The sequence below is a fragment of the Zeus faber genome (genome assembly GCF_960531495.2).
Source record: "Zeus faber genome assembly, chromosome: 12".
Taxonomy (NCBI): domain Eukaryota; kingdom Metazoa; phylum Chordata; class Actinopteri; order Zeiformes; family Zeidae; genus Zeus; species Zeus faber.
The window spans coordinates 12412724-12425221 of record NC_137196.1 but is presented as its reverse complement, the minus strand read 5'-3'; the positions used below and the strand labels follow the sequence as shown (position 1 = coordinate 12425221).

General features: G+C 39.3%; 1 protein-coding gene across 1 annotated transcript in view; it reads right to left on the bottom strand.

The window, feature by feature from the left end:
- The window catches only part of LOC307238357 (uncharacterized protein), a gene marked incomplete at both ends in the record, with an annotated part of 31867 nt that extends 24051 nt beyond the window's left edge, over window positions 1-7816 (bottom strand). The window contains 4 exons of the mRNA XM_080011290.1: window positions 569-613; window positions 839-883; window positions 6173-6286; window positions 7682-7816. Of these exons, the coding sequence (XP_079867416.1) occupies window positions 569-613; window positions 839-883; window positions 6173-6286; window positions 7682-7816 (339 nt within the window). The remainder of the gene's footprint in view (window positions 1-568; window positions 614-838; window positions 884-6172; window positions 6287-7681) is intronic.
- Between the last annotated feature and the right edge of the window lie 4682 nt (window positions 7817-12498).

The following is a 12498-nucleotide window of genomic DNA, read 5'->3' as shown; positions in this document are numbered from 1 at the left end:
CTTAAAGATACATAAGAATAGTTACATACTGAAGCAAAAATGTTGTGTGCAGGAAAATACATTTAGTTGCACAAACCTGTGTGCATCCAAATGCCAACACAGAACAGGGTTCATTCAAAATTTAATTCAAGTATTTTCCATTACTTCTTTAAGTAATGTTTTTTTCATTTTTAAAGATTTCACGCAAAACAAATATAATAAATTTTCAATGTGATCCTTATTCATGAAATTTGATATGATCTTCTGATTTTAATCTTCTCATGATATAATCAGTCTCACTGTCTATTATTCATCATATACAGTACACACACACACACACACACACACACACACACACACACACACACACACACACACACACACACACACTGTATACATCACAATATAATAAAACCAGCAGTACAATCACAGGTTTTGAATGATCATGTCTTTTTTCAGCTTTTCAGTACAAAAGGGGCAATTTTCAAGGTATTCCGGTGACAAAATTCAAGCACTTCCAGCACCTCACAGGCCTGGTAAGACTCCCGACATACACATTTACAGAGGGTGAAAGAGACCAAAATCTTACCGGTAAACCCGGAGTACCAGCAAAGCCTTCTTTGCCTTGTGTACCCTGCAAAGATGATGAACAAGATACAGTGATTTCCATATGGCTTGCCGAAAGCTGTTGACATTTTGAAAATCTGTCAGCCAAATCGAATTGCTTGCAACGTAAATGTTATCCAATACTGCATCGTATTATAGGCATTTAATCGCTTAAAAATGATAACAAACATCCTTAAAGATGCTACAAGATATCACATTTAGCCAGATGTGGTCTACAGGATCAGACATTTACCCGACTGCCTTTTTGTCCAACAGGACCCTCGGGGCCAGAATCCCCCTGTGAGAGACAAACAGTCACTATGGTTATTTATCACTTTCATTTTGGTTTGGATCTATTGGCTCCGACCCAAATGGTAAAAGTTAAGGCGTCCTAAGGGAGGGGATGGCGGAAGAATAAAGTGAAGAAGTTCCGCCCAAAACAGCCCGATGATGGATGTATCAGAGGTTCACCTTCAGCCGAGGCACCGCATTCATCCTTCAAGGATGGATCGATGCGACTTTACTTTAACATTATTGAAACACATTTATATTTCCCATGATTGCAACAAGGAGTTGATATTTTGTGCAATATTTGCATATATTTGTATCATAACACTGCAATAAGTTAGACTAACCAACAATTATAATCCAGTATTATCATGTACAGAAATATTTAAGTATATATTATTTATTTATATCCAGACCTACTTCCCCTTAGCCCCAGCCATAGGCTTTTTTTGTAATTTATGTTGATCTTGTGCATAGAGCACATTTTGCATATTGTATATATTTTATTTCTTGTTTTTTATTTTTATTTTAGTTAATGTTAATTTGTTCATTTCCTATGTCTGTTTGCACTACAAAGAAAAACTACCATCACTAATTCCTTATATATATGTGTTCTTGGCCAATAAACAAATTCTAATATCAAATAATACTAAAGAAATGCATTTACAGTAACATTTTTTATATAGTTTGTAAGTAGCTGTGTATGGGGCGTTAAGGCCATACAAACTGCACCTTTGGTCCCAGGGGCCCAGGGTGACCATCTGTTCCTTGATGCCCCTCAGCTCCTGGTCTGCCTGGGTCTCCTGGAAAACCTCTATCTCCCTGTGAGTGTGTGAGTGTGTAGGAAAGAAAGAAGGAAAGCTAGAGGTTCAGCCAGCAACAAGGAGCTACGTGTCACCGTGAATGTGATGTTAGTATAATATTACATAACACGACACAGGAAACATCGGTCTTTCAAATAACTTGTGTGACAACTCATGTCGGGTGGAATCTTCATGCACTGAGCAGCACAGGTACCAGATACTACAAAGATCCAACTGTGGCTTTTGAAATAAATACACTGCTCAGGTGTGGTATCTATATATTGTCTAACTCCTGTTCAATTTCAATTTTCTTATGGATATTTATCTTTGAATTCCATAAATTCTAATGTTAACCATATGTGTTTCTTTTTTAGTGTCTCGTAACAAAAACACTACAATAGTATTCAGTGGCTTTAACATGTATTTAAGTTATTTAACCTTGTGGATGTCAAAATGAACATTTTCAATCTGATAATGTAAAGTCTGTAGCGCCATCTATGGGCCACAGAGCAACCTTGCATGTAAATCAGTGTGTGTGTGTGTGTGTGTGTGTGTGTGTGTGTGTGTGTGTGTGTGTGTGTGTGTTTGTTTTAACAAATACTGGATGCATTGCTCCTTACTGAACATGCTTGTGCAAATGTGTTGATGGGCCGAATGCTTCTGAATTACCACAATGTACGTTTACCATTCCCGAAGTGGGTGTGAGACACAGTACAACGTCTGTCCAATTGTCCTTCTATTGTTGGCTTTGGAACGGCAAGACAACCTCTTTGCCATAAACCTGTTTATGTAGGTACCTAATAGCAAAAAAGTATCAAGGTAAATACATGGGTCATCACTCAGATACTTATTGCTGTGATAATTAGTAAAACCTATATTTGAATTTCAACGTATGTTGTATGAATAGTTATGAAGCCAGCAACTTTTTGCTTGTTATGACATTTGTTAATATACAGAATATACCTGCAATATTGTTTCTTCCTTTATGGCCGTATAAGTTGCTTTAGATAAAGCATCATCCAATTTTAATTAGAATTATGTGTTAATATAATGTATACTTTTATACTTTAGTAATACAAAGTAATAACTTAGCATTGAGAGTAATACATTCTGCCATTCATGTATTGAGTAGATGGGAGAACCTTTGCATCCCTCCAACACATTTCTTGTCATCATTGCAGTGTAGTGTTTCACACGACATGCCTAACTAAAAAAACAGTATTCCAGAACTACAATTCATGCATTGTTGTTTCACATTTCCTGTTTAGACCACATTTCTTTCACTCTTTATTCTATTATTTTTTTTAAGAGATATAAGTATCCATAAATAACCAGTATTCCAGAACTGTAACAATCACACATACATTTCCATAAAATGTGCATTCAAAATCAATCATTGCATTTACAGTAACCATATCCCATGTGGATTTTTGAACCAACATTTGACTCTTGTAAAACATGACTCACAATTGGCCAAGGCCCTGCAATCTCTGGCGCCTCCGTGTGGTGGTATAGTACCCCACCCTTGGAATCATTGAGCTCTATAGTCAGGGGTCCAGCCCCGAAGAGGCAGGAGTGATATTGCTATTGTTAATGAAAACTGACATCAGTAGCCTATGGATGTCATGGATCAGCTGCACTCACAGACAGATGAATAAATTGTATATTCGGGGCAGTAAATTGCCGTCGTTCGAGTTTGATCCAGATCGGTCCATTATTGTGGAATAATTTAGTAAAAAACTATATTTTTTATCATCACAGCAACGTGGGTGCATGCGCAAATGACAACTCATACAGGTCACCTGATAGCATATGGATGTGCATGTGGACGCACCAATCCAATCGGCCTGCCCGCCGATTCAACTTTCAGCTGAAGGCAATTTTGTCCTTGTTATTCGTCTGATCGCAACTATCCATGTGTGCAGCCACAAAACAGATCAGAGTACAGAGCCAAAGCACACTTGTCTATTAATCTTTAACAAAGGGCTGACTACTCTGGACCCTGCGTATTGCTGCCTGCATCTATCTTAATTATTTTGTTTCTGTTCCGGGCGGATTCAGGGTGGATCACACCTATTACCTACCTCGATGAATAGTTCATTAAATCAAATAAAAAGTATGTCTTCACAAAAGTAACAAATAATGTAGAAATACAACAAATAATATAGTGATAATAATAATAATAATAATAACAACAATAATATGAATGGCTCTAAATGTCCATAATGGTGTTCTTTATGATGTTCTTTACATCCAGTAGGTGGCGCTATGAAGCTTAAAGCGCCGATAATCAGGATCTATTCATCTTGAAAAGTCTGAATCTGGATCAGGGTGATCCTATCCAATGTTGCTTAGAAAAAAACGGCACAAAAATAAAATGGATGACCTGATCCTGGATAGCAAAACATGGGATTTCCAAATCCGGATCGTTCTGATCCAGATTCAACTTTTTGAACAACTGGGCCCAGGTTTCACATCTACAGGGAAACATTTTTACATTTGGCACATAGGTGGAGCTACAGATGCCCCTCCCATTTTTGGCTACTATCAGAATGTACTGGAATTTGTTCAGCATTTAAAACCCTGTGGTTGAGACAATTTTCCAGTCTTCTATTTCTGTACTACAGGTTTGAGGTATTGTACAGGTGGCCTGCATAGTGGAACTGTGGGTACATACTGCATATTAACCCTAAAGATCTTTTCAACATGAAACCATGAGTGATCATCTGCAATTATCTATCTATCTGCAGTTTCACACGCTCCTACTGAAGAAAGTCACACCTTCGACATGTGATCTGAAGTGTGTACCTGTGCTCTTTGGTTGAGTGTTATACTGTATGGGTTAGGGTTATGATATGACACAGTACATAAAATGATGACCTTTCTATTGCAAATCAATTATGGGTCATTGTGAGCCGTGTGACCCACAGTGATGACGAACTAGCTCACCGGCATCATTCAAACAGGGTAATGACCTCTGCGGTGGCTTTATTAATGCTTATTGAGGTGTAACGGAAATGTTAATGGTGATGATGTTCGATGGTCCACTTGCCTTGCCGCCTTTCACTCCTTTACAATGGCACGATGATTTCCCGCTGCACACACACTATCAAAACACACAAAAAAACATCAGCTGTTAGACACGAGAGAAGTAATCACACTTATATAGTTGTTGAATATATGTGTATGATGTAAAAAAAGAAATAAACTGTGGATGTCCGTTTGCGTTCAACTGATATATGAGACAATTAACCAATGATGCACTCAGGACAGTCTGATTATTTTACTGGTTTCCCGGTTCAATAAAAGATAGGATTCACTTTGATGCAGCGTGTCATCGATAAAACCAGAGTAAACTTTATTCACTTATTTTTATTTTATTTTTTATCAAACCAGGCAGCTAAATGACTGAGGCGTTTATCGTAGCTTATAACTGCAGTAACCTCGGATGTCCCCTAGAGGGGAGAAGAGAGAGACGCACGCACACACAGACACACACACACACACACACACACACACACACACACACACACACACACACACACACACACACACACACACACACACACACACACGCACGAACAAACACACTATAAGATAGAAAGATTTTTATTTTAGTTTGGGAGCTAAATGAAGTGTAGATAAAAAATAAAAAATAAAAATTGTAATCCTCAATACAGGCCTCCATCCCCTCTTACACAGGAAGTGAAAAGCCAACGGCTCCTTACGCGTAAACATCTCCTTTCAGACTAAACAACTCCCCGAACCGAAAAGGGAGCCGTGCACAAAGAAATTCCAAGTGTGCATAAAATACCCGCGTCTGTTTGCAATCCGTTCCGCTGAGCGGTGACCTTGTAGTATGAACAAAAAAAAAAAAAAAAAACAACCCACCGTGGGATCGGGGGTTTGTTTTTTTAGTTTTTTAGGATGTTTGTGAGAGTACATCCTCACCTCCCCGCCTCGCCGCTCGTCATCCGGGTTCTCCCTAACGACCCCAGCGCCGAAGTCTATAAACTGTAAACTTAACTGTAAACACTTGGCACACCCATGTCTGTACATCTGTACTTGGATTAGTGGGACAGTGTGTGTATAAGATAAGTATGTGCAGCGTATTGCAGTACAAATGATGTCATTTAAAGGCAAACGGCGAGTGAGAGAGTACCCACGTGTACGCTAACGAGCGTGCGCCTGCTAACCATGTCAGGCGTTCATGTTTCCGAGCGGGACCCAATAACGACGTCAGCATAGCCGCACGACTCAAGATGTCAAGACTTGCCCCCTTTTTTTTTTAAATTATTATTAATTTTTAAATTGAACATCATACAAACAGCGAACAGCAACCGAAACACGGGAGCCTGAAAACTATGACGCCACCATAGTAGTTGAACAAATAAATAAAAAGAATAAGTGTAAAAAAAAAAAAATACATCTACGTCTATCTATATCTATATCTATATAATAATAATAATAATAATAATAATAATGAAATGTCTTACTTTCTCGGCTCCGGTGCCCAGCAGCAGCATCCCGGCCGCCAGCAGCGCCTGCAGCAGCCGTGACGTCCTCATCGCTTCTGTCCCACCGGTCCGGTCCCTCGCGCGGCTGCTCACCTGCACGTGTGAGAGCGGGACGCGGTCACGCGGTGTTCCCGTCCACAGCTGCAGTGCGTGTGTGTGTGTGCGTGTGTGTGTGTGTGTGTGCGTGTGTGTGTGTGGGGGGGGGGGTTCCCGTCCTCCTCCTTTCCTCTCTCCAGCTCCCTTTTCGTTCCTCGCTTATCGTCGTTTGAAGCGCCGGGGTTGCCTCGCTCCGCGGACACCGGCCCGCGGATCCCGAATTCGCACGGACTGGGTGAGTTGTGAAGTCTAAATTTAAAGTGATTTCAAAAAAACAAAAACAAAACCAATCCCGTATTTGATGCTTTATTTAGCTGGCACTTGATGATAAACAGCCATTGGGTGTATTTTCGTTATACATAATGATATTAACTTGCATTGCTTCCATTGTCAGGCTGCTTGGTGTAGTGTGCTAGCTAACTCTTATCATAATACGTGTACTAAACGGATGAGAATTCACCACTTTCTTCTCTACCCGGTGAGGTCGCATAGAGTTTATATTAGTCTGTTTTTGTTGTTGTTGTTGTTGTTGTTGTTGTTGTTGTTGTTGTTGTTGTTGTTGTTGTTGTTGTTTTTCGTCTCAATGCTCTTTACAGTTCATTCAGTGTGGGGGAACATTGCAGGGCTATGCGAACAGGTGTAAAGAGGGGACTGTTTTCTACCCAGAGGGGGGGGGGCAGCATCAGAGGAGGACCAATGAGCAACTTTTTAATCCTCTTCACCGTCTGGTGGGTCTCTTCAAAATATGTTGTTTGAATGTTTTTGGGGGTGACCTTGGGTTTGTTCCATTTTGGAATTCCAGTGCACCAGTCGGAGGCAATACTTCTAGGCAATAAAGTAGCCATGCTGCTGTCAGGAATACCGCACAAATTGAACACACCCAAGGTTTAGCGGGTACTGCAAACTAGAACATCTGTAAACTGAAATATATGACGTTTTTCCTGTAATGAAACACATGAATCCTGGTCATAATATTAACGGTTATTCGCAAACGTAATCAATCAGCAGGAGCGATAGTATGTGTGGTGCAACCCCATCTACCGGCTGACGTAGATTTGTACTTTTAGTGGCTCTCTACGTCACAAATTGACAAAATCGAACTATCTTTCCCATTGCTAGGGGAAATGCAGTTTTTTTTCGTTTCCTGGTGTTTCATGTTCGACGTCACGAAGATGCCAGAAAATGGCCGTGTCATGGTTCCAGTGTGATTGGGGAAAAAACAGAAGAGGAGACAGCAACTTAAACAACAACATAAAACTGTCAAACTTCGCAAAAAAGACAGCTCATCACCCAGCGAGACTCCAGTTCCCTTCGTTCCTACAAAAGAGGCGTTCAATAAAATCTTATCGTGCGTAAATCTATACTGGATCGCTGAAGGACCGGTGCGCGCACGGAGCGAAGACGCTCTTTCGGTTCGTAGACCAGCTTGGGCTGGAGTGGCTCAGAGCCCAGCGGGGAGCGTGGGGTTCTCTTCTGTGGTCCACCCCGAGCAATCGCCACACTCAAAACATTTCCCGGTCTCCCCATGTGGGGAAAAAAATAATTAACTTCTGACTTTGATTTTGGATTCTAAATGGGATATGGATGATTGAATGATAGATATTCCTGTCTATTAACGCGCCAACGTCTGCAACTTCAACACGCGTCGCACCAGGCCGGTTAAGGGGCCAAAACTAGCGGGTGTTACCGGGTTTTTGGCGCAGTGGTAAAGGGGTATTAGATATCATCACACTGGTCGTAGAGTTTACTTGCACGCTTTTACTTCTATAAATGTTGTATATTCTTGGTGATAAATTAAGTCCCTTATGTGTTTATACGGGTATTCAACACATCGGGAACATCTGCGTGCTCCCAGTCCTCATAAAGGTCAACGTAAACATAATGCAACCAAACTAACAAGCAAGATAAAGAGACACGAGCCGCATGTGAAGACAAACACACTCAAGATGGGCAGACACACAACGCTCCATAGGTTGGTGTTGGTTGACTCACACATTGTGTTTTATCTCTTTGCCGTACCTTCAGGTGGATGACTGTGCAGGTCTCCTTTTTGTGGCAGGTTAATGCGGTAAGTTGTTTAAAGAGTTAAAATCCTCAAAATTAGGCCTGGATGATTTGATAGCTACAGTATATCAATTTGGTACCTCCACTCCTCAGAATGCTGAGGAGTGGAGGATATACCCTGAGACAATGAGATTTACAACTGTTGTTGTATTGGACATACATGCATTATTTAATTGAGTTGGGAAATACTATAAACATCTCAATATAAGTTATAGAACACCCAGAAGAAGCATCTAGATACAGTATGTGAACAAACAGGAGATCTATGACACACAGATGCACTTACATACAGAGACCATAAATGCTTCAGTAATTGATAAAGTTTTATCTCATCTTACCATATCGTATTACATGAGCACAGCAAACAGTATTATTACTGACAAATACAGTGATAGTTCTATTTTGTGTGTTTAGGAAACGCAGGCCTTGCTATTAGCCATACTTTGAAATCAAAGGAAATGTGAACTTTTCTGATTATAGAATGTGTATTTTAAACCACTACATTTCTTGATGAATATCTTGACTACAACCAGTGCCTGCTATCATATAATATTATATAATATTATTATAGGTAATTTGACAATATTTTGTCAAGGCGGCAAATTTTATGGTGCTTAAACTTTCACTTGTTCTCATCCTTTTATCAGGAAGGGGCGAAATAAATTGACCCGCTCTATACGTGCTTAGTCATTCAGTTAAAACACCTGCTTGAATCCATCATTACGTGAGTGCAGCCGTGGCCGGTCTCTGAACTTGAGTATAAAACCTTGACTATACACCTCATATTAAAACCCTCAGTATATTTGATATCTTTATCTCAATAATAAGATAATCATTTGTGACATGTGTTTAAATGTTATTTCAATGGTAGTAATTGAATAATTACAATGGAATGGGGTCAAAGGAATAATTCCCCAAAGATAGATGATTTACAGTGTTACAGCAGCACACATTGGAACAAATAGGCAATAACAGTGAAAGTAAGTAAAAACATTTTTTGAGAAACCTAGCAACAAACAATACTTATCTGTATCAACAATTCTTTTGTGAAGTTTAAAACAACAAACAATAAGCCATGTCCACCAAATCATTATATCTCACATCAACAGTCACACCATTTAATTTATACGCTAAGGGTCTAAGATAACCGAAAACATTGGTTGCAAATGCAAGAGTGTGGCTTTTCTACATGTCATTATGTTTATTTAAAGCAGTTTAACTCTGGAATAATACAATGAGTCAAATCACTAGAACTTTCCAGCTGTCTGTAACTGCTGAAGCCAAAAACAATTCAAGGATTTGAATAAAGTAACAGCTTTAAACATGAGGACTGAACACAATCAGAGAGGGCATTAGTGAGTTGAATCTGAGAAGGAGTTCAAACAGGTCACAAGTTGTGATACAGATGTTTACACTTTATATTTTAGGAGGAGCTTCTTTGACATATAGAAGACCTACTGTAAAAAAAAGAACAAAAAAAAACAAAACCGTGCTGAGAGTACATAACAAAAGATTAAGACTTTTCTGGACAATAACCTAGAGATAGTTTTGTGTGTATATTTCTTTGTAAATAGTGTGTTACTTGTACGTTTTGTATATTAGAATATTTATTTACATTTTTAATTGTGTACAGAAAACTTTAATTACATTTAAAAAAATGTAATTGTAATTTATGTTTCCGTACAATAATTGTGATCCTGCATGACCTAAATTGATAAACCAAAATTGAGTATAATATTATTTTAATATAAAAAGATATTATCATTAATTATTTTTATTAAATGCATTTTGCTTGTTTGCTCATTTATTATTGCTATTTGATTGCCCTCTATTAATTTAAAACAATGAGTTGTGCATGAAAGCTGCTATGTTAATAAACATTATTATATCGTTATTATCTAAAACATTTTCAATACTCCCTCTTAACTGTTGACCTCTGCTTATAGAGGTATAAATATATTAAAATGGCACCTATTATGTGAAACTCACCTTTTCACTGCTTGTGCACATACATTTGGGTCTCTGATGGGCCTATTAACACCGAAACTGTGACATAAGACAACCCTGTCAGTTTGTTGTGAGCTGTCTATGTCAGAAAACTTGTCCTGAAACGTGCCGTTCACATTTGCAGCCCAACCCTTAGTTACGGTGGGCTTCAGTAGAATTACAACTGTCCCCCATCTGAGTAACTCAACAAAGAACTATTTTTAAAGAAAGAGGAATTAATACCAACTGTCCTTGAAGAAACTGCATACGATGGAAATGTAAGTGTTTCAAAAAATAAAAGTAGGCGGTACATAGACTATAGTCTGCTGCCCACGATCAGCTGTGCGTTTCTCCAAACAAAACCATTAAAAATCGTGTTTTTTATTGTTGATGTATTTATTCATTTAATATTATTTTCCGACATTTACATGAAACTAAAAATCCCTGCGTCTGAGAGTCCCGGTGCAGTGTCCCTGTCTCCCACAAGCTTGGAGCACGACAACCAAAGTTGGAACAAACTTTTAAATTAGGCCTTGTAGATCCAATTAAATTTGTTCAGAAACAGATTTTGGTGGACTGATGAGGTGAAATCAATGAGTAAATACAGCAAAACCCTGAAGCCATGCTCAAATGCCATTGGCTCACAGAACCCGGAACTTGTGCTCAAACCCCTTTGGCTCCTCCCACAGTTAACTGCCGTTTTGGAATAACGTAGTATAGGGGTATGTTAGAATGACTAGAATGCATAATCTGAGTGGTATTTACAGAAAAAAACTTCAGAAACGTGTATTGGGAACCTCAGAGACCGATATTAACTTGTATAAAAAGGAGCATAATAGGTCCCCTTTAAATTTCATTTTTCATGTATTTTTTTGACTTGCACTGTTTGGTCTCCTACTGTAATGCCTAAATTCACCCCTGGGAATTAAGGAAGTGGTATCTTAATACAGTGGTACCTCAACTTACGACTGTAATTTGTTCTATAAGAACGGGCGTATGTTAAAACAGTCGTGTGTCGAAGCAATTTTTCCCATATACACCACGCTCATATTTTTCTATGATTTCCTTCTTAGTTTCAATGGGAGTCATTGCCTTTTTCTATTTCCCATCATCCTTCTTCTTAGGACTCATCATGAAGGGTGAAAATAAACAAAATACACAGCACAAACACAGTAAATATGAAAAAAATATCGATAAGCCACGAACTACGTGCACACACGATGTAGGTCGCCCCGCTGACTGACTGCTGACTGACTGCTGACTGGCTGCTGACTGACTGCTGACTGACTGCTGACTGACTGCTGACTCGCTGCTGACTGACTGCTGACTGGCTGCTGACTGACTGCTGACTCGCCGCCGACGTGCCAACTGCAAATTTCCACGCTCGTATCTTGGAGCAGTCGGTCGCAAGTCGATACAAATTTTCGCGACTATTGCTACTTGTATCTTGGATTATTAGTAAGTAGATGCAGTCGTAAGTCGAGGTAGCGCTCTAAAACCCCCAAAAAGTTTTGAGCAAGTGTACTTATACCTTTAACTGCTACTGTAACTTACAATATTTCAAATATCCTGCAGTTATTCAGAGCTACTGGATGATGCAGAGATAGAAACTGTGTCAGCTTTACCAACAGATGTGCAATCTAACTCGTGACTTGCCAGAATTAATCTAAACATGCCAAAATATTTACTGCATTTTCGGACAACTTCACCAGATGTTTGTTAAACAGACACTTCTGCGTATCAAAAAAATCCATGTGCGCTTTAACGCACGGACGAGGGAGAATTCTGGGAGTCAGGCGGGTGTTTACTGGTCTAGTCGAATTGAGTGTGAGAAACAAAGAGAGATGTTTGGGGGCGGCCAAGGCCGGTACAGCTCTGTATGGACCCGGCCTTTGTAAGAACAATGACTGCTATAAAACTTTCTTATCAGGTCCAACCCTCCCAGTCAAGCAAGACCCGTTCATCTCAAGGTTGCTTCTCAGGACCATGTAGAAACGCTTAGAATCCAATGATAAACTCTCGCCAAGACAAAAACTCATGAGAAATGTGTACACTGATGGATGGGAACCATGTCTGTTTTCAGTACACACACTGTGCACTCACACACATACGCAAAGCAATTCTGTACATAATTAGTTCAGTTTCAAATTTTCAAAGCA